This window comes from Rhinatrema bivittatum, chromosome 2 (assembly GCF_901001135.1).
Source record: "Rhinatrema bivittatum chromosome 2, aRhiBiv1.1, whole genome shotgun sequence".
Classification (NCBI taxonomy): domain Eukaryota; kingdom Metazoa; phylum Chordata; class Amphibia; order Gymnophiona; family Rhinatrematidae; genus Rhinatrema; species Rhinatrema bivittatum.
In genome coordinates this window covers 55,408,674-55,427,709 of record NC_042616.1, presented here as the reverse complement: position 1 = coordinate 55,427,709, position 19,036 = coordinate 55,408,674, and the positions used below count along the sequence as shown (strand labels likewise).

General features: G+C 48.9%; 1 protein-coding gene across 2 annotated transcripts in view; it reads left to right on the top strand.

Moving 5' to 3' along the window:
* The window catches only part of DHX30 (DExH-box helicase 30), a 122,826-nt gene that overhangs the window by 13,775 nt on the left and 90,015 nt on the right, over nt 1-19,036 (top strand). For both annotated transcript variants that reach the window (XM_029588181.1, XM_029588182.1), the window contains exons 3-6: nt 6,541-6,651; nt 14,567-14,874; nt 17,308-17,428; nt 18,222-18,371. In XM_029588181.1, the coding sequence (XP_029444041.1) occupies nt 6,541-6,651; nt 14,567-14,874; nt 17,308-17,428; nt 18,222-18,371 (690 nt within the window). The remainder of the gene's footprint in view (nt 1-6,540; nt 6,652-14,566; nt 14,875-17,307; nt 17,429-18,221; nt 18,372-19,036) is intronic.

Below are 19,036 nucleotides of genomic sequence, written 5' to 3'. Positions count from 1 at the left end.
CCGTTCTCCTGCTATCTTCGGACCAAACGGCCCGCCGAACTTCCTGTTTGGGGGAGCGGAAGCGCCGTGCACAGCTTCCGCTTTCTCCCCCAAAGCAGGAAGATCAGCTGCTGCCACCGGCCTCCTGCTATCTTCGGGCCGTACTGCCCGCCGATCTTCCTGCTTGGGGGGGAGGGAGGAAGCGGACGTTGTGCGCTGCGCTTCCGCTCCCCCCCCCCGACAGGAAGTTCGGCGGGCAGTACGGCCCGACGCCCGAAGATAGCAGGAGGTCGGTGGCAGCAGGAGAGGCAGCTGATCTTCCTGCTTTGGGGGAGAAAGCGGAAGCTGTGCGCGTGCTTGAATGTGGATGTGTGGATGAGAATGGGAGTGTGTGTGGGTGAAAACTGGAGCCTGGGTGTGTATGTGGGTGAGAATGGAAGCTTGAATATGTGGGTGAATGGGAGCTCGAATGTGTGTATGTGTGGTTGAGAATGGGAGCCTGGGTTTGTGGGTGGGTGAGAATGGGAGCTTGAATGTGTGTATATATGGGTGAGAATGAGAGCCTGGGTTTGTGTGGGTGGGTGAGAATGGAAGCTTGAATATGTGGATAAGAATGGGTGCTTGAATGTGTGTATGTGTGGGTGAGAATAGTACCTTGAATGTGTGTATGTGTGGATGAGAATGGGAGCTTGAATATGTGAGGGTGAGACTGGGAGCATGGGTTTGTGGGTGAGAATGGGAGACTGGGTGTATGTGTGGGTGAGAATGGGTGCCTGGATGTGCGTCTGTGTGTGCATAAGAATATAAGCCTGGGGAGGGGTGAGAAAGTGAGAACTTGAATGTGAGCTTGTGGGGGGCGGGGGGGGGGGGGGAGAGCATATTTATTTATTTATTTATTTAAAGAATTTATATACCGGGGTTCCTGTATAGTATACATATCACCCCGGTTTACAAGGAACCATAACTATCGCTAAGGAAACGATCATTTAGCGGTTTACATTGAAAAGCTGTTACTCTCATATGAGAGTAACAGCTTGAGTGTGTGAGAGGGAGTCTGTGAGAGAAAGCGTGTGTGTGTGTGTGTGTGTGTGTGTGTGTGTGTGTAAGGGAAGAAGACAGTAATAGAAGAAAGACACTGAAAAGGAATTAGGAAATGAGCTATAAGGGAAAAAATGGGAAAAAGAGACCAGGACCAACTGATTAGAAAAATACAAAGATCAGACAACAAAGGTAAAAATATATATCTATATTTTGAGATGTTAGAAATTTAAATATAAGCAACACAACCGCTCTCTCAAAATTTATGGACAGGTAGGAGCCGTGTATAAAATCGTAATAATAAGAAGGCTAAAGTACCACAAATCACCGTGAATTATGTTTGTATCATTAAGTAAACCTCATACTTAGGCGTAGATGTGAATGCTATGCTGCATAATTTGGCATTATTTATCAGTAAAAAAACAACTAGTAGACCTGCATGCCTACAGCCCACCCATGTTAACCTTGTGCCCACCCAAAAAATCAATTCTGGCTATGCCACTGCTGTATAGCCATAAAAACGAAAGAAGGTTTTTACAAACTACAAATTCTAAAACACCTCAAACCCCTTCTTTACCCGAATGACTTCAGAACGATTCTACAATCCCTTATTTTCTCCAGTCTAGATTATTGCAACGCAATCTTTCTAGGGCTTCCGCAATCCACGCTAAGACCACTGCAATTACTGCAGAATGCAGCTGCACGAATTCTCTCTGGCAAAAGGAAGTTTGATCATATCTCTCCTACATTAAAAAACCTTCACTGGCTACCAATCTCACAAAGGATTAAATACAAGACTTTAACTTTACTACATAATGAAATCTACAAAGACTCATCTCTAAACAATATGATCGCAATTCTCAAATCTCCACGTTCCTCAAGGTCCTCTGAAAAATTACAACTAGTAATTCCCCCACTGTCATCTGCAAAATTATCCACTACTAGAAATAGAGCCTTCTCAATAGCAGGACCCATAGAATGGAACTCTATTCCAAATCACCTAAGCTCCATCAGTGATTCCAAATCCTTCAAAAAAGAATTAAAAACATGGTTGTTTAGACAATCATTCACTGACTGATTCGAATAATCTCACTCCTCATCTTAAACTTCAATACCTCTGTAATAAACTTATTTCTCATAATTAAGTTGTAAATGTAATATCATATGTAAATTGTATACTACTAAATTGTTACTCTCTGAGTTGTTCTCACATTTCTATGTACTTACTTTCAAGTTTAATCGCTGTTACATGTATGAATTTGTTACAATGTAAACCGGGGTGAAGGCTTTCGGCTATACTTCGGTATATAAAAGAATTTAAATAAATAAATAAATAGAACCATTGGTCCGACGTTATCTTGACCCATTCCTTGTAAAAGAGGGACAACAGTCTGCCTATAACTGGGATGGAGGAATGGGTCAGCCTGCATCTCATTGAGAGGACTTGGCTGCGAGGGATCACTGGCCGGCTGCTTCTCTGCCCTCTCATCAGTCATGAAAGGACTAAGGATGAGACCTCCCCGAGATTTGCCTTTGGCCCATACCAGGTGGTCTATTCTGACAGAATCGCCTCTGATCCCGAAACCAAGAGCGGGTCAGCTGAAAAGATCTAGGCCCCTTAGGTTTGTCTTCTGGTAGCTGATGAGCCTTGTTATCCCCCAGAGACTTGATCAGCTGTTCCAAGAGGAACTTTCCTTTTGAAGGGAAGAGCACTGAGCCTTGGAGGAAACATCCGCTGCCCAATTGCATAACCACAAAAGCCTCAGAACTGAAATGGCAGACACCATAGTCTTGGAGGAGGTTCACAGGAGATCATACAGGGCGTCCGCCCCTTAGGCCATTGCACCGCCTCCTGTAGGGGAAGGTCTCTGGAGCTCAGATGCTGTTGCACCCATTGCAGGCTCGCCCGAAGCATCAAGCTACTGCAGACCGCTGCTCGAATACCAAGCGCCGAGACTTAAAATATGCGGTTAAGGAGAACCTCGAGCTTTCAATCTTGGAGGTCCTTGAGGGCTGCCACCCTGGCTACCGGAATGGTTGTTCTCTTGGTGACAGCTGACACTGAAGCATCCACCTTAGGTACCTTTAACAGCTCCAGAGTCTCCTCCGGCAATAGGTAGAGCTTGTACATCGCTCTCCCTACCAGCTGGTCCGCTTCTGGAGTATCCCACTCCTGGACCATCAGTTGCTGAACCAAAGCAGGAAAGGGCAAGGTCTTCGCTGGACCTCGCAGCCCCACCAAAACCGTGTCCTGGGCAGGATCCTCTGGAGGGACCGCAATTCCCAGGTCCGCCAAGACATGCAGGCTGAGAAGATTAAGTTAATCTCATTGAAAAAGACAAACGACCTTAGGATCATCCCCATCCAAGGTTACTGCCTTCTCTGCCTTATCCAGGGCCGCTCCTGAGAAATGAGGGGGGCCGAGGAAGGGTCATCCTCCAGGGCAATCCCCTGATTGTGCTCTACCGGAGCTTGAACCTCCGAGGGACCTCTGACCTTCCGTACCCGGATAGACCCCCCCTGTGGCTCCAGCCGCCTGGGGACTTTCCTTGGCGCCCCCTTGGGAAGCCAAGGCCTATACAACCCCTTGGGCTGGGCCTGGCCAGCCAAAAAGGCCTGATGCATAAGGAGCACAAAATCTGCCGAAAAACCCTGAAATCTCCCCCCCCCGCCCCGGGGGACCAGGGCCATGTCGGGGAGCTCATCAAAGGGGTCCTGGAGACCACCTGAGCTCAAATCCGTTGGTGAGAGCGCGGGAGGAAGATCCCCTCCTCCCCCCACTGCCTCCGCGGCAGCTGAAAAGGTATTCAAAATGGCTGCCGTTCTCGTGCTCAACGCGAACGGGTCGGCCTCTGTCTCTCTGCTGCCTGGACACCATCGCTGCACCCAGTTATAGGAGGCACCGCGAGCAAAGGCCCAAGTGGGAGAGCTGCGAAGTCTGCTCTCCGCAGGCCTCACTGCCCACACCATGTGGCATGCCGGCCGCCAGAAAAGCATACGAGCGACAGAAGCCGACCACCCTCAGCAGCCACGGGACCCGGGAACCTTCTCTAAACTCTGCCCCAACGTGCCGGAGCTCAAGCAGCAATGCTCAGTGCCCTGCGCCGCTCGCAGCTGCACCTCCGCCGGCAGCCATGTTGTTTGGTTTTTTTTTTCTTGTTTTGTTTTTAAAGAAACAGTACCAGCTGGGAGGGCTAGGGTAGTCCCGCATCCTCACTGGGGCAGGGGAGGGAACCAGACCACTGGCTCTCACCCTCGGCACTAGAAACTTGGAGTGAGCAGCGTCACCGACCCAAGCTCCTGAAGAGCCTATGACCAGGGGGGATGGTCCCCCTGGGATCTGCCAACCCCCTGGGAGCACGGAGAGATATTCCTGTCCTGCTTGACAGCCGCTGCTCTTTGTGAGATTCTCCTTTTCAATATATTTTGCACCACCTCCATCTGCTGGAGGCAGAGAAATACTGAAGAGCTGCAGGTGGGACACCGGTTAAGAGGGGGTGCCCTCACAGTTTTTTTTCTCTCTCTCCATCTGCTGGAGGGGAAGGCAAAACCCAGCAGTCTGGACTGATCCGGGTACGTACGGGGAACGTGCCGTTCTGTGGTAAATGATAATCTTGCAGGTTCTGTGTGCAGCGGCTTTATGGTTTCCAATTTTTTACTTGTTCAGTAAGTGCCCTATTCACCCACGCTCTTTCTGACCTTTTGGGGGCAGATAGCAGACCAGAGCTCAAATAGCAACTCACAAAAACAGATGCTCATCAAAATGGAAGACAAGAGGCGGTCAGCTGTGTTACCAATCTGGTAAAATAGTGATTTTTTTTTTTTTTTCTGCTGAGGTGCAGAAAGAAGCAAAGGTTTGAGGGGGGGGTTAAAAGGCATCTGAGAAATCTAAAGAGTTAATACACCCTGTTATTTGCCTGGCTGCTTTAAATTCTTACCTAGGATTTGTTCCTTAATAGGGTTTTTACCCTTCTGTTGGCGGGCTGTTGTAATATAGGGTTTTTTCCTGTTATGTGTCTATGGGGGGAAAAAATACTTAGTTCATTTGGTCCTGCGTGGTAAATATGAAAGAGAAAAAGATTCCCTTATTCATATGAGTTGGCACTGTGTTTTTTTTTTTTTTTAAATTAAGGAAATTCTGGGAAAGAGGTCCGCATGGCGCGAAAGCTCCCCTTGCAGGCTGAGGGAGAGCAGTTTTCAGACTGGCTGGCTTACCTGGGAAAATACCATTTAAGTGATTGCTGGCGGACAGACAGAGCAATTGCCATATTTACAATGTCTCATGTTTTCGCTGATCCTACAGGGCTGCTTGTGTGTGCCAGAGGGAAGTGCAGGTTTAACCAGACTGATCCTAATATTGGGACCTCCTGGTAAATTAAAAATAATTGGGAGGCACCTCAGAAAATATTGTGTAGTTGTAAAATTGACTGATGATGCAGAATGGTAACTTTGTTTTATGTTGCAGGCATTGGTGGAGAAAGTATCAGTACGTGCACCGATACTTTGCGTTTTTAAAACAGACCGCAGTAAATTACCATCTATATTAATGGCGAGAAGGCTTTTCTTTCGTGTTCTTAAATAGGTAGCTCAGGCTGGAACTTTTCTTTTGCTGGTGTTGTCCGATTATGGAGATCCATTGTCAAATAATATTAGCCAGTCGTGTCTCATGACTTCGGTTCAAAAAGGCGCATGTCCTGAGTTTTTACATTTTCAGCTACGCAGCAACTCTTGTGTGTGTGTGTATTGGACCTGGTCCTATATCAGCGATTTGTTATTTTCTTGTTCTGTATCTGTATTTTTGAAATGTAATTAAAAAAAAATATATTTGAACATAAAAAAAAAACCAAACAAAAGTAAACTAATCCAATATGAACTGAAAGCTATAGAGCACCGCCACTCAGGAAAACCCAAAAAAGCTACTTTTTTTTTTCTTTACCCAGGATCTTTAATCATGATGGGGAAACTTTAATATCCTGTATAAAGAAGTTGCTGCACAGTGTCGTGCTCCTACATTGGGTGCACCAGGCTGCTCTCCAGCTTCCGTGAAAAAGCCAGAGAGGGTGATGCTGTGGCTTGTTGGCCACCTACATTTGTTGATTGAGCCATCAAGAATGCTTAAATGTGCAGAGTTGTCAGTGGTGGTGCTGCTCACCAGTGTCAAACCTGTGGTGGTTCATCGTTTTCCTTTTGCAAGCCTGTATCCGGTATATGCTGTGTTCTTTTCAGTAGTGCATGAACCACTGAAGTGGATCAAAATTGATTGATTGGGGAGTACACCAGTCTTAGATGGTTCATCTTGTGTCTGGGAGTTCTGTGTGGTTAAAGCTTGTGATCCCTGGAAGCAAGGAAGCTTCAAGCTTTTATTGTAGACTAATGAAAAATGTTTCTTTTGTGCCAAGCCCAATGATATGAACAGATCTGGTACGGGACACAAGCCTCCTTGGAGAGTGTTTGGATTTCTGCTGGAAGGACAGTGGAAATGAATGGGAATCCTAACTATTACAATATCACTTTTCATTTCAGAAAGTCACTTTGCACATAAAATGGCCAAAGCCCATAGAAGTGGAAGGCTTTGGGAGCAAGAAGATTGATGCAGAGAGGCGTGCTGCTGCAGTAGCCTGCAAACTCTTTAAGGTATTGAAATTGGACTTGCTCTTCCCCTCTCTTTGCCTTTAGATCATTTGCAGAAGTACAGAAATCTGTCTGCAACACCGGCCATGTTTTGTTGGGCTAACATGGTGGTGTTTTTATTTTTGTTTTGTTTTGATACTCACATTTGAGCATCTCTGTCCTATACTTCTTTGGGGCAGCAGTTTTCCTCCTGCTCCTGTGGGATTGCAGCTTGCTTGAGACTGGGGCTGACTCCTGATGCACCGTGAACTTTCTTTGACAAGTACTTGTAGATTTTTTTTTTTTTAATCCTGTTTTGTGTCCCCTCCCTCCCAACTCACTTAACACAGTCATTGCGGCAACAGTCCTCAGCCTAGGGCCATCTATCAGGGCTCCTTCTGGTAGCTCTAAATCCAGTTACTACCTGTCACTGTTGCACAATGATGGGGACTTCCCTCCCTCTTGGGGCTGTGAACACTACCTCTGCAGCATCTCCAGCTAGCCTGGGGGAACGGAAGACCTGGGATGAGAATTGCATGGTGGTGCACAGCACAGTCACTGGGCCAGATCCCTTCTCTTCCTATGCATTTATAACCCACCACCGTCTTTAGTGGAGAGCTTCCTGTTCTTATTAGTGCCCTGGACAGGGCAGAGGTTCTCTCTTAGTGGATATAATGTGCAGGGAATTGCAGGCCCAGCAAAGGTACAGAAGTACTTGGCACAACCTCAGTGCAAGTTCCCTGTACGTACCAGGATCAGTCCAGGACACCTGGGTTGTGACTCCGCACCAGTAGATGGAGACAGAGCAAGAGCTGTCGGGCTCACCCATATATGGTCACACTCCTGTCACAGCCCCTCAGTCTTACTCTGTCTCCAGTAGATGGTGCAGGTTTGGTCACAGCCCTGGTCCCTGGGGGTTTTGGCTGTTCTCTGGGGGTTTTTTCCTTTGGTTGTTAAGGTTCTTTTACTTACTTGGGATTTGATTGGTATGTAAAAAAAAAAAAAAAAAAAGTTAGGAATTTTTTTTTCCTCTACTGAGAGGATACATCCCCGCTGGTCCAGCCTCCCAGGGGGGTTGGGAAGGTTCTGAGGGGACCATCCCCCCCTGGTTGAGGCCGCTGCTAGGGTCGAGGACCCGCCTAGGGAAGTAGCAGCGTCGGGGGTGACACCGGGGAGCCCGGTTCACTCACCCCCGCTGGAACAGGAGCCTCAGGACCGTGGACAGCGGCAGTTTTCTTTAAAAAAAAAAAAAAAAAAAAAAAGTGTTTGCCTGTTTTGTTTTGTGCCACGGCTTCTCCTTCGCGCCGGCTCTCCGTTCCTTCGGGGGGGGGGGCCCGTCTTCATCGCCGCCCGCGCCGTTTTAGCCTTAATTTACACGGGGCCTTCCTTCCCATCTGGGCCGCATGCCGAGGGGATCCGTCTGCCGCGCGTGCGGCTTGGCGCGTTCTCGCCTCTCCCCGGATAGCGTCTGTGCGTCCTGTGCCGCCGGGGGCGAAGGTCCTTCGGGGGGTCTCTCAGGAAGGTCGATCCCGGGCGCCGCATTCGCCGCCTCGCGATTCCGCTGCTGCTGACGGCCCGGGGGACCCGTTCCCGCTTAGTGCGGGAACGGTGGCCATTTTGTCCACAGTCAGGGAAGCCACGCGGGTGGCAGTCGCAAATGGCGGCTTGCCTCCCGCGCTTTTGCCACAACAACGTCCCTCGGGGGAAGCCCCTGGGGAGGCCCGGTCCCATGAGGGGTCCGGGTCTGAAGAGGACACTGCGGGCTCTGGGTCCTCCTGCTCATCCGATTTTGCGCTACTTTTGCGCAAAATCTTAAAATATAAACGGAGCAAAAGGAGGCCGAAGAAAGCGAAGGGTTCCAGCAGATCAGCTGGATCTCGCAAGAGGAGATCCTCGGCGGTCCCTGAGGGCGACGCAACGCGGCGGAAGCGCCCTGTGCGGGGGATGCCTCAGGTTACGGACTCAGATTCTACCTCCCAGGAGGAAGATGACCCGGCTGCAGAGCCCCCGGGGGGGGCCGGTGATGCGGCGGACGAGAGTCCTTCTCAGCCGGGAGCGGGGAAAGGAACGCCGGCCGTCGAGGGTGATGACCCAAAGGTGGTCCGGTTGTTCCGCAGAGAGGAACTAACCCCGCTTATTCCGGCTATCCTCCAGGAACCTGGGGGTGGAGGCGCCGCCGGGGGTACCCCGGCAGGCAGCAAACATGGATCCGGTACTGCTGGGGCTCACGGGTCCAGCAGTAGCTTTCCCTTTTCTGTTTACGGCTTCGGATATCTTGTTCCGGGAGTGGGACACTCCGGAGTTGGGCCTGAAGGTTAGTAAAGCTATGGACAGGCTCTACCCGTTGCCAGAGGATGCGCTGGAGCTTCTCCGACTTCCGAAGGTGGATGCTGCGGTGTCCGCAGTGACAAAGAGGTCGTCAATTCCTGTCACAGGAGCCACGGCTCTCAAGGACATACAGGACAGAAAGCTGGAGGTACAGCTGAAGAAGATCTTCGAAGTCTCAGCATTGGGGGTCCGAGCAGCCATCTGCAGTAACTTCGCTAAGCGGGCCAGTTTGAGATGGGCTCAGGTCCTCCAGGCTAACGCAGGTTTCTCGGAAGCAGAGGCCAAAGAAGCAGATCGGCTTGAGGCTGCAATAGCGTATAGTGCCGATGCGCTACACGGCCTCCTTCGTACTTCGGCCAGGTCCATGGTCTTGGCAGTGTCGGCCCGTCGGCTCCTCTGGCTCCGGAATTGGGCCGCAGATGGCTCGTCCAAGGCTCATCTTGGGGCGCTGCCGTTTAAAGGGAAATTATTGTTTGGCAAGGAGTTGGACGATTTGATGTTGTCTCTTGGCGAGAATAGAGCTTTCAGGTTGCCTGAGGATAGGGTCAGAGCCCGATCCTCCTTCTCCAACCGGGCCCGTTGCGGTTCGGCCGTCAGGGTGGGACCCCGGGGGGCTCGAGCTCCAAGGCCTCCCAATGAGATGCGGCCGGTCCATCCCTCGCTTCAGCTTCAGTCGTTCGTTCCAAACGTGGGAGCTCGGCTGCAGTTGTTTGTCAAGGAATGGGCCAAGATAACTTCAGATCAGTGGGTCCTCAACGTGATAAATCACAGTTACGTGTTAGCTTTTGCAAGGATTCCGACAGACAAGTTCCTGGTGTCGCCATGCAAGTGCCCCATAAAGTGCGCAGCGGTAAGAGGGACCCTGCAACGCCTGCAGGCCTTGGGGGCGATTTCCCCAGTACCACTCGAGCAGCGCGGCCAAGGTCGTTATTCCATTTATTTCATCGTGCCGAAGAAGGACGGGGCTTCCAGGCCAATTCTAGATCTCAAGGGGGTAAACAGATGCCTTCGCATTCCACACTTCAAAATGGAGACAATCCGGTCAGTGATTGCCTTGGTGCGCCCCGGCGAATTTCTGGCGTCATTGGACCTCACGGAAGCGTACCTTCATATCGGCATCCAGCCGTCTTACCACCGGTTCCTCAGGTTCTGCATTCTGGGCAAGCATTATCAGTTCAAGGCTCTTCCCTTCGGGCTGGCCACGGCTCCCAGGACATTCACCAAGGTGATGGTGGTGGTTGTGGCTCACCTCCGAAGAGAGGGGTTCCTCGTACACCCCTACCTGGACGGTTGGTTGATTCGGGCCAAGTCCGAGGTTCAGTGTCGACAAGCAGTCAACAGAGTCCTCGCGCTCTTGCAGTCCCTGGGTTGGGTTGTCAACCTCAGCAAGAGTCATCTGGCAACCACCCAGTCTCTGGAGTACTTGGGGGCCCTGTTCGACACGAAGAGGGGCAAGGTTTTTCTATCCAAGGACAGAGTCCTCAAGCTGCAGGGGCAAGTGCGCCGCTTGTTGTCGCTTCAGCTTCCCCTGGTATCCGATTACCTGACGGTTTTGACTAGCTTTGGTCCCCTGGGCCTTTGCTCATCTGCGTCCGTTGCAATCCGCATTACTTTCCCGATGGAAGCTGGTTTCTGAGGAGTTTCATCTGCCACTGCCACTCACGGCCCAGGCGCGGGCCAGTCTTCACTGGTGGCTAGAAGCGGACCACTTGACTTGCGGAGTGTCCCTGTTAGTGCCCGAGTGGACAGTAGTAACCACAGACACCAGTCTCTCCGGCTGGGGAGCAGTCTGCCTGGGCAAGTCGGCGCAGGGCAAGTGGCCCTTGGCTCAGACTCGGTGGTCCATCAATCGCCTAGAGACCAGGGCGGTTCGCCTGGCACTACAGTCTTTTCTGCCGCTTGTGCGGGGAAAAGCGGTTAGAGTGTTGTCGGAGAACGCCACCACCGTGTCTTATATCAACCGTCAGGGGGGGACGAGAAGTCCACTAGTGGCGGAGGAGGCGCAGCTTCTGCTAGCCTGAGCGGAGTGCAACCTCAGCAACATAGCGGCGTCTCACATTGCCGGAGTCGACAATGTTCAGGCGGACTTCCTCAGTCGTCATCATCTGGATCCCGGAGAGTGGGAATTGGCGCCGGAGGCGTTTCACCTCATTTGCGAACAGTGGGGGACGCCACACATGGACCTCATGGCCACATGGCAGAATGCAAAGGCGCCCACCCTGGCCGCTGGACGTACTGCTGTATGTGTTCCCTCCTTGGCCGCTGATCGGCAAGGTTCTTCGGCGCATAGAGCTACATCCGGCCGAAGTGATCTTGGTGGCGCCAGAGTGGCCGCGACGCCCGTGGTTCGCAGATCTCATTCAGTTGTCGGTAGCATCGCCCCTTCGTCTTCAGGGGTTGGCGGGGCTTCTTCGGCAAGGCCCCGTTTGTTTGGAGGATGCGGATCACTTCTGTCTCGCGGCATGGCTTTTGAGAGGCAGCGCTTGAAGAAGAAGGGTTATTTGGATGCGGTGGTCGCCACGTTGTTGCGGGCCAGAAAGCAGTCTACTTCTATGGCCTACGTTCGTGTCTGGGCAGTCTTTGATGACTGGTGTGCGGAGCGCAACGTGGATCCTACCTCGGCTCCTGTTTCCGATATTCTGTCGTTTTTACAGGCTGGTTTGGCTAAAGGTCTTTCGTGTAGTTTCCTTCGGGTCCAGGTGGCAGCACTTGGATGTCTGCGTGGCAAGGGGCGGAAGGGCTACTTGGCGCTGCACCCGGACATTGCACATTTCTTGAGGGGGGCCAAGCATCTCCGTCCTCCCTTACGTCCTCCATGTCCGTCCTGGAACCTCAATTGGGTACTCTCTGCGTTGTGTTCGGCTCCTTTTGAGCCCTTGAAGAGGGCAACCCTCAAGGATCTCACGTTGAAAACGGTCTTCCTTGTCGCTATTGCCTCAGTGCGCCGTGTTTCCGAGTTGCATGCGCTCTCATGTAGGGAACCGTTCCTAAGGATCTCGGATTCCGGGGTCTCCTTACGTACGGTCCCCTCTTTCTTGCCCAAAGTGGTTTCGGCATTTCATTTGAACCAGTCCATTGAGCTTCCCGCTTTCAACGTCCGGGGTGCGTCGCAGTCAAAGCTGCGGGATTTGCGGAGGTTGGATGTTCGGAGCACACTTCTCTGCTATCTGGAAGTCACCAATCCGTTCCGTGTAACGGATCATCTTTTTGTTCTGTTCTCAGGTCCAAAGCGTGGGGTTATGGCTTCCCGGACGACAATTGCCCGATGGCTCAATGAGGCCATTGGTTCCGCGTACATCGTAAAAGGGAAGCCAGTGCCTGAGGGTCTCAAGGCTCATTCGACCCGGTCGCACGCTGCTTCCTGGGCAGAATCTTCTCAGGTGTCGCCTCAAGAAATTTGGAGGGCGGCTACTTGGAAGTCCTTGAATACTTTTACGCGGCATTACCGGCTGGATGTTCAGAACACTGCTGGGGGTTTTGGAGAGAGGGTACTCCGTGTGGGACTCTCTGCTTCCCACCCTTGGTAAGTTAGCTCTGGTACATCCCAGGTGTCTTGGACTGATCCTGGTACGTACGGGGGAAGGAAAATTAGTTTCTTACCTGATAATTTTCGTTCCTGTAGTACCAAGGATCAGTCCAGGATCCCGCCCGTACTGTTCGGAAGAAATGGAGAGTCCGCTCGTAGGTTTTCAGTATTTCGGTTTACGGTTCTGCTTTCTCGGTTGAGAGTTTTGTTCCAGTTGGGGGTTTTGTCGTTGCTCCCTGTTGGGGAGGGATCCCTCTTTTGGTTTGTTTTGTCCTTTGCTACTTTGACATTACGTAAGACTGAGGGGCTGTGACAGGAGTGTGACCATATATGGGTGAGCCCGACAGCTCTTGCTCTGTCTCCATCTACTGGTGCGGAGTCACAACCCAGGTGTCCTGGACTGATCCTTGGTACTACAGGAACGAAAATTATCAGGTAAGAAACTAATTTTCCTTTATGCCGATACAAAGTCTTTTTTTGGATTAAAATACTGGCAATTGCAGTATTTTGCTACTCATATGTAGTTGCCTGTCAATGAAATGTTAGTAAAATAAAATTCCAAAGTTCTCTTTTGACCATCTTTAGCAAGGGCTGCTTCTAGAGCTCTTTGACTGGTCACTAGGTACCTCTGTAAATGCAAAACATGGCTCAGCTCTCTTCCTGTATAAGATCTACTGGACTGGGACTGCGTATTATCTTGGGTGTTAAGAGTATGAGAGAGTAGCCATTCTGAAACTGTGTGTTGATCTGCCCCTCCCCACACAGAGCACAGTTTCTTCACGGGAATGTCCTTAGTCTCTAAAGGACAGTGGTCGTGTGACAGCGATCCAGGGTGCTGAGTGGCAAACAGCAATCAAGGCAACAGACTTGACTAGCAGTTTGCAGCAGCAGTAGATGGCCGCATGACTGCTGCTGGCCAGCGGAGATAAAGATTGATTTAATCAAGAGTCTCTCCGTAGAGTCCCACTGTAGTCTTATGACAGGGGCCTTTGTGTTCAGTTTTTAATTTTATTTTCCCCAAGAATTTCTCAGTGTTTATTTATCACCAGCAAAAAAAAAAAAAAACAGGAGAAAATCTTTGGGGAAAATAAGGAGTCATTTTTTTTTTCTGCTGTTTTGCTGATTTTAAATAAACGCTGTTAAATTCCCAAGGAAAATGAAGAACTAAAAACTGAAAACGAAGGTCCCTGTTCTATTGACCATCTTTTTGCAGCGCGGTACTAGACGCGCACCTTCTGCAGGTAGGCCTTGGTGGTTGTTTCTTCAGTATTGTACCCTCTGTACTTGTGTTTTCTCTCGGGCCTGCTTCAGTAATCTGGAAGGAGATGGATCCATTTCTTTTTGTCCCCGGCACAGAAGATAGGCCTCAACCTATCCGTGAATTGCCATCCATGGGTATTTTAGGATCTGCATTATCAAAACAACTAGGTCAGGGCAGAATCCGGCTCCTACTGATGAAAACTTGATTAAATCAATCTTTATAATCTCCGCTGGCCAGCAGCAGTCATGCGGCCATCTACTACTGCAAACTGTTAGTCAAGTCTGTTGCCTTGATTGCTGTTTGCCACTCAGCACCCTGGATCTCTGTCACACGGCCACTGTCCTTTAGATACTAAGGACATGCCTCCCTCTCCCTTTTGGAAACTTCCACGCAGTTCAGGGTACCAAAAGAATGTTGCCCCATATCCAAAAGCCTGTTTACTCAGGACAATAATGCTTGTAGCTTGGAAATTGTCTGGTGATGTGAAAATTGAGGATGGAGCTGCAGCATTAGTTCTTCAGCATCAGAGGAGAGAGGTGACCTGTTGGCAAAACAAGGGCAACTTAAATGTTCCTGAGTATGAGGGAAATATTTCTGGAGTTGTAGGACTAGTTTTGCTTCTTATTCATCAGGTGCACCCTGATCTGTCTTGGTATGTCTGATCATTTTTTTAAAAATTGAAATTGTTGCTTTAATTTAAAAAAATGTTTAGGGAGTTATATTGCACAGCATATTAGAGATTTATAATCCATCCAGAATGTTGAGCTTAAATTAAGAACCTCCTCCCTTACGTGGTTTCATTGCTTGGGTCTCCTCTCTTTCAGGGCTGGGGCTTGTTGGGTCCTAGGAATGAGCTGTTTGACTCTGCAAAGTACAGAGCCCTCTGCAGTCAGCTTGGCCCCTTGGAGGGAAGTAGGAAGCTGGAGAAGAGGTTGCCAGTGAATGAGGACTACTCGCATTCCTGGAATGGGTTGAAACCAGCAGGAGGAGCTGGGCCACTCAGCCAAAATAGGATGTCCCGGATATTGTCAGTAGAAGAAGAGGAGGAGGATCTGGAGGAAGAGACCATGGATTGTACTGATTTTCTGTCCATGGCACAAGAGGAGTCCTACAGCTCTCTCGGTGACACCAGGTAAACTTTTTTTTTTAATTTTTTTTTATCAAGCTCCATCAAGAATCAACTTCTTCAACAGTCCTTGTTGGTCAAGAAGTCGATTCTGGATCATTGGATCACAGTGGAAGTTAAAGCTGCATAGGATGGCGGTCTTTGAATATCAAGCTCCATCGGTGTGCCTAGTAGAGCAAGAGGTTATTGAGAGTTCTCGGCCCTGGCAGCATTGCTGTGAAGTCTGAGGGTGGCACAGCCTAGTGTTGATAAAGCATGCCTTGGTTAGATATAATGTAATTTAAAATTAAAAGCACTTATTACTCGTTTCTGTCTTAAATCCTAGGAAAGATGCAGGCATCATATGTAGAATATAAAACTTACAATTCTCTAAAACAAGCAAACAGCTTACCGTGTATTATCTGGGAAATATTTATCATTCATATAGTATTGTTAGGGATATGGTGCTATATACTATAATTCATTTAAGTGCAATGCCCTTTGTTCAAAGAACTTACTGTGTGACCCTGATCACTGATGAGAAATTTTCTCAGGGTCACACAGTGAGTGGCAGAAAGGGGAATCAGATTGGGATCTCCAGGTTTGCGATGGTTTGTTTTATCTTCCGTGTTACACTGCCAGAATAATTTGTGACCCTCTCAGGCCGCGAGTCTTCTGTATAGATGTAAGTATCTTTCTGGTCTGGGATATCTTACCAGCATTCTCAGAACTGAAACAGCATTGCATCCTGTTATAACAAAAGACAAAGTTAGAATTTTTTTTTTGTGGTCCCCAGTTGGCAATTAGGACACAAGGAAGAAGAGGATCTGTTGGCCATTTTCACAGGTCTCTCTTTATTTTCTAGTACGCTTTATGTCTCAGCGACTTAGCTCTGTTAATGTGGCAGGGTTTGACTCGTGCCAAACTTCAGAATTTTGTTTTTACAAGTAGGCAGTACTGCTGCTTCAATCTGATTTGCCACAGCCGATTTATAGAAAGCAAATTTATATTATATCACAGAAGATGGGCAAGGTAGGCCACTGTGTCCATACCAAAATGTAAGTATACATTAGCTTCTTGCTTAAGTAGTGTTATCGCTGTGCAGCTGCTTTCCTCCTGTGGTGGGCACAAGGATATATTGTTCCTTAATCTTTGTTTCTTTTACTGTTACATAAATGTTTTGGGTTGTCTGCTTATTTGTCTTATTTAGAAAGGGGTGAGAGAGAGGTTATGTGCAAGATGGAATACATCTCATGTCATTCTCTGATTCCACATATAAATGTGTGTGCATGGTTTTATTCATTTTATGCATCTCACGTTTCTAACCGCCAAAAAGAGAGAGAGATGAGCAGTCAAAGAAAATGTTCCTGTTCGTACCCTAGATCAGTTCAGACAAGTGGGTTTTATGCATCCCTACCCGCAGATGGAGGCAGAGAAAAACTTTGAGGCACTGCTACATAACCGAGAGTGCCACCTGCAGTCCCTCAGTATTTCTCTGTCTCCAGCAGATGATAGAGGTGCAAACCTGCAGTCTGTTAGTTAAGAAAGAGAGAAAAAAAATAGTACAGTTTAGAGAGAGATCATCAGAGCTTCCAGAGGTGTTAGGTACCTTCGTGGGTCAACCCTCTGGTTGAGCAGGGCGAGCGGGAAGTTGGATATCCCCGGCCAGGCTCGACCCTTGATGCCAGGGGTTCTGACTCCCTCGCTCCCCCTGAAGCCCTCCCACCCAAGCCGGCCTGTTGCAGCGTCCTGGAGCCCCAGAAGCAGGAGAGTTTCCCTTTTTTGTCTCTTCCTCTGAGGGGCTGGATGGAGGCTGAGCACCTAAAATCTGATGCCTGCCGCCGAGCCCAGGTAGAAGGGCCACCACCAAGGCTGTGTTAGGGTGAAGGAGCCAGGGATTTCCTGGGGCTCAGGAGCCTCCTCTGGGCTGCAGAAGGAGAGAAGAAGTGAGAGAGAAAAAACTGCAAGGGGGAGAGGAAGGGGAGAGCACAAAATGACAGAAAATATGAAAATTAAAAAAAATTAGATAAAATCTTAAGACTGGCCCCCCCCCCCCCCCAAAAATAAATTAAAAAGCTATAAACAATGTCTCTCCCTGGCTCCTAAATATTTTAGCTGGCACCTAAGTTTTTTCTAAACATTTTCTGCATCATGTCCTGCCCCGGTGAACCTAGATAGCAAAAGCTAGGCCCAGGAATCCAGGACAGGTGTCTCCCTAGACAGTGTGCTGCACTGCCATTGAGTTATCAGGCTGAGCTCGCCAGATAAATGAAACATTGCAGAACCGTTTGTTGTTCTCCTGATTTACACCTGGGTTATAAGTTCTTTTGTTGTGATCCTGTTCTGCGTGAGAGAGGTTGGGTTGGTGACATAGGGATTGTGCTCGGAGTCGCTGAGGGAAATGACTTCGGCACGAGAGACTCTGAAACTCGCTGAGTGTCTTTGGTTTCCATGTTGCAGGTCTGCCGCCGTAGAAATGTCAGATGACGCTGGTGCACTGAGGGCTTTATCCCAGTTCTCTCATCCCAAGAACCTCCTATCCACCGTGATTCAGATTGCAACCTCCTCCTCCATGGTCAGGGTGAGTCTGCCAGCACTTTTTATCCTAAAAAGTAAAAAGAATTGACCACCTGCGTGCAACTTTTGCATTGTTTTTTTTTTCCCCTTGTTTGCTGAAGATCTTTTTAGAAACGCATACAGCATTTTGCATCACATTTATTTCTTGAAAACGCTTGCTGTACAAACAATGCTGGGGGAAGCCTTTCGTCTGCCCCTCGACCCCAGCATGTTTTCCTGCGCCAGTGGTGTACTGATGGTCCTGCTTGTGCCTCGAGTTGGGGCCAAGCAATTTTGTTCATCGTTCCATTGTAAAGACGCAGTAAGCAGTTTTTTATGGTGACCCGTGAATTTTATTCTGTTTGACAAATTTTGTGTTAAATGCGTTTTTGTTTTTTTTAATTGCTCAAAGAAGTGTACCAACTGCCCCTTTTTTGATGTGCGATTTTGCTTTTTTTTTTTTTTTTTGAAAAGTAATTTTATTATTGAGGGCAAATATACAAACAGAATATGACACGATTTTGCTTTTTTTGCGGTGCAACAACAGAATGAGTCCTTGAACGTCGGTTATATTATGTTTTGTTTTATATTCCTCCATGGTCCAGAAGAATCCAAAGACCACATTTTCTGTTCATTGAAGGAAGTATGAGCTACATAGAGCATTAAATGCAAGACATGAGCAGCGGTACTGGAGTGCGAGTTCAGTTGCTCAGAATATTTTCTCTCTGTGTTATCCTGGGCTAAATCACTTTTTTTATTTCGGTGCTGATTCCAGTGGTTGTTCGTCGGCTGTGTCTCAAGCTGGATATTTCTTTCAGGACTATTTGCAGTACCACTGTGAGGGAAAGAAGACAAAGGTTTGCCATCTCACCCTGCAGTGGCCGCATCCCATGACCTTCGTTGCTAGAGGGCGCCGCAAGACCGAGGCAGAAAACAAAGCTGCAGCACTGGCCTGCCAGAAGCTAAAGGTGGGAGAAATCCAGAAGGTTAAGACCTGTTAGGATTGATTTACATATGCCATGATCATTTGTAACCTTTTTATCAAGTGAAGAAAAGCCTGCCAGTTCTAAAATTAGGTAAAGAAAACCAACTTCCTTATCCTGCTACACCATTCCAGATGTGTGGGTTTATGCCCTTACTAGCAGATTGGGGCAGAGGGACTCACCTTTTTCGGTGACATCATCATTGGCTGTTACCATGGTGCAGCTCTAGCAAAACCTAGTTTATTGTCCTGCTAGAGCAGCCCAGATGTATGGGTTATGCTTGCTCACCAGTAGGTGGAGGTAGAGAACTCCCTTTCTTTCTCTGACATCATATCCTTCTATATATCCTGGTACAGCAGGACATGAGTAGTTCTTGCCTCCAGCCGATGATGTTGACTGGTTTGGAATATCAGGAAGGAGAGAGTGAGGTTTCTGGGATGATGGCCTCTGAATGGGTTGATCTTCCCTGGAAAGCCAGTTCTCTTTTGGGCCTGGTACTTCAAGGATCTGTGTCTAAGGGCAGGGTGACCATAAAGGTTAAAAATAAGAGAAGCTATGGCTCAGGTAGCCACATGGAAGACATTTGGTGAAAAGGGGAGGGAAATGCTAGCAATGTGGGGCCCGGTGGCAGAGTAGGATTGCAGGTTCAT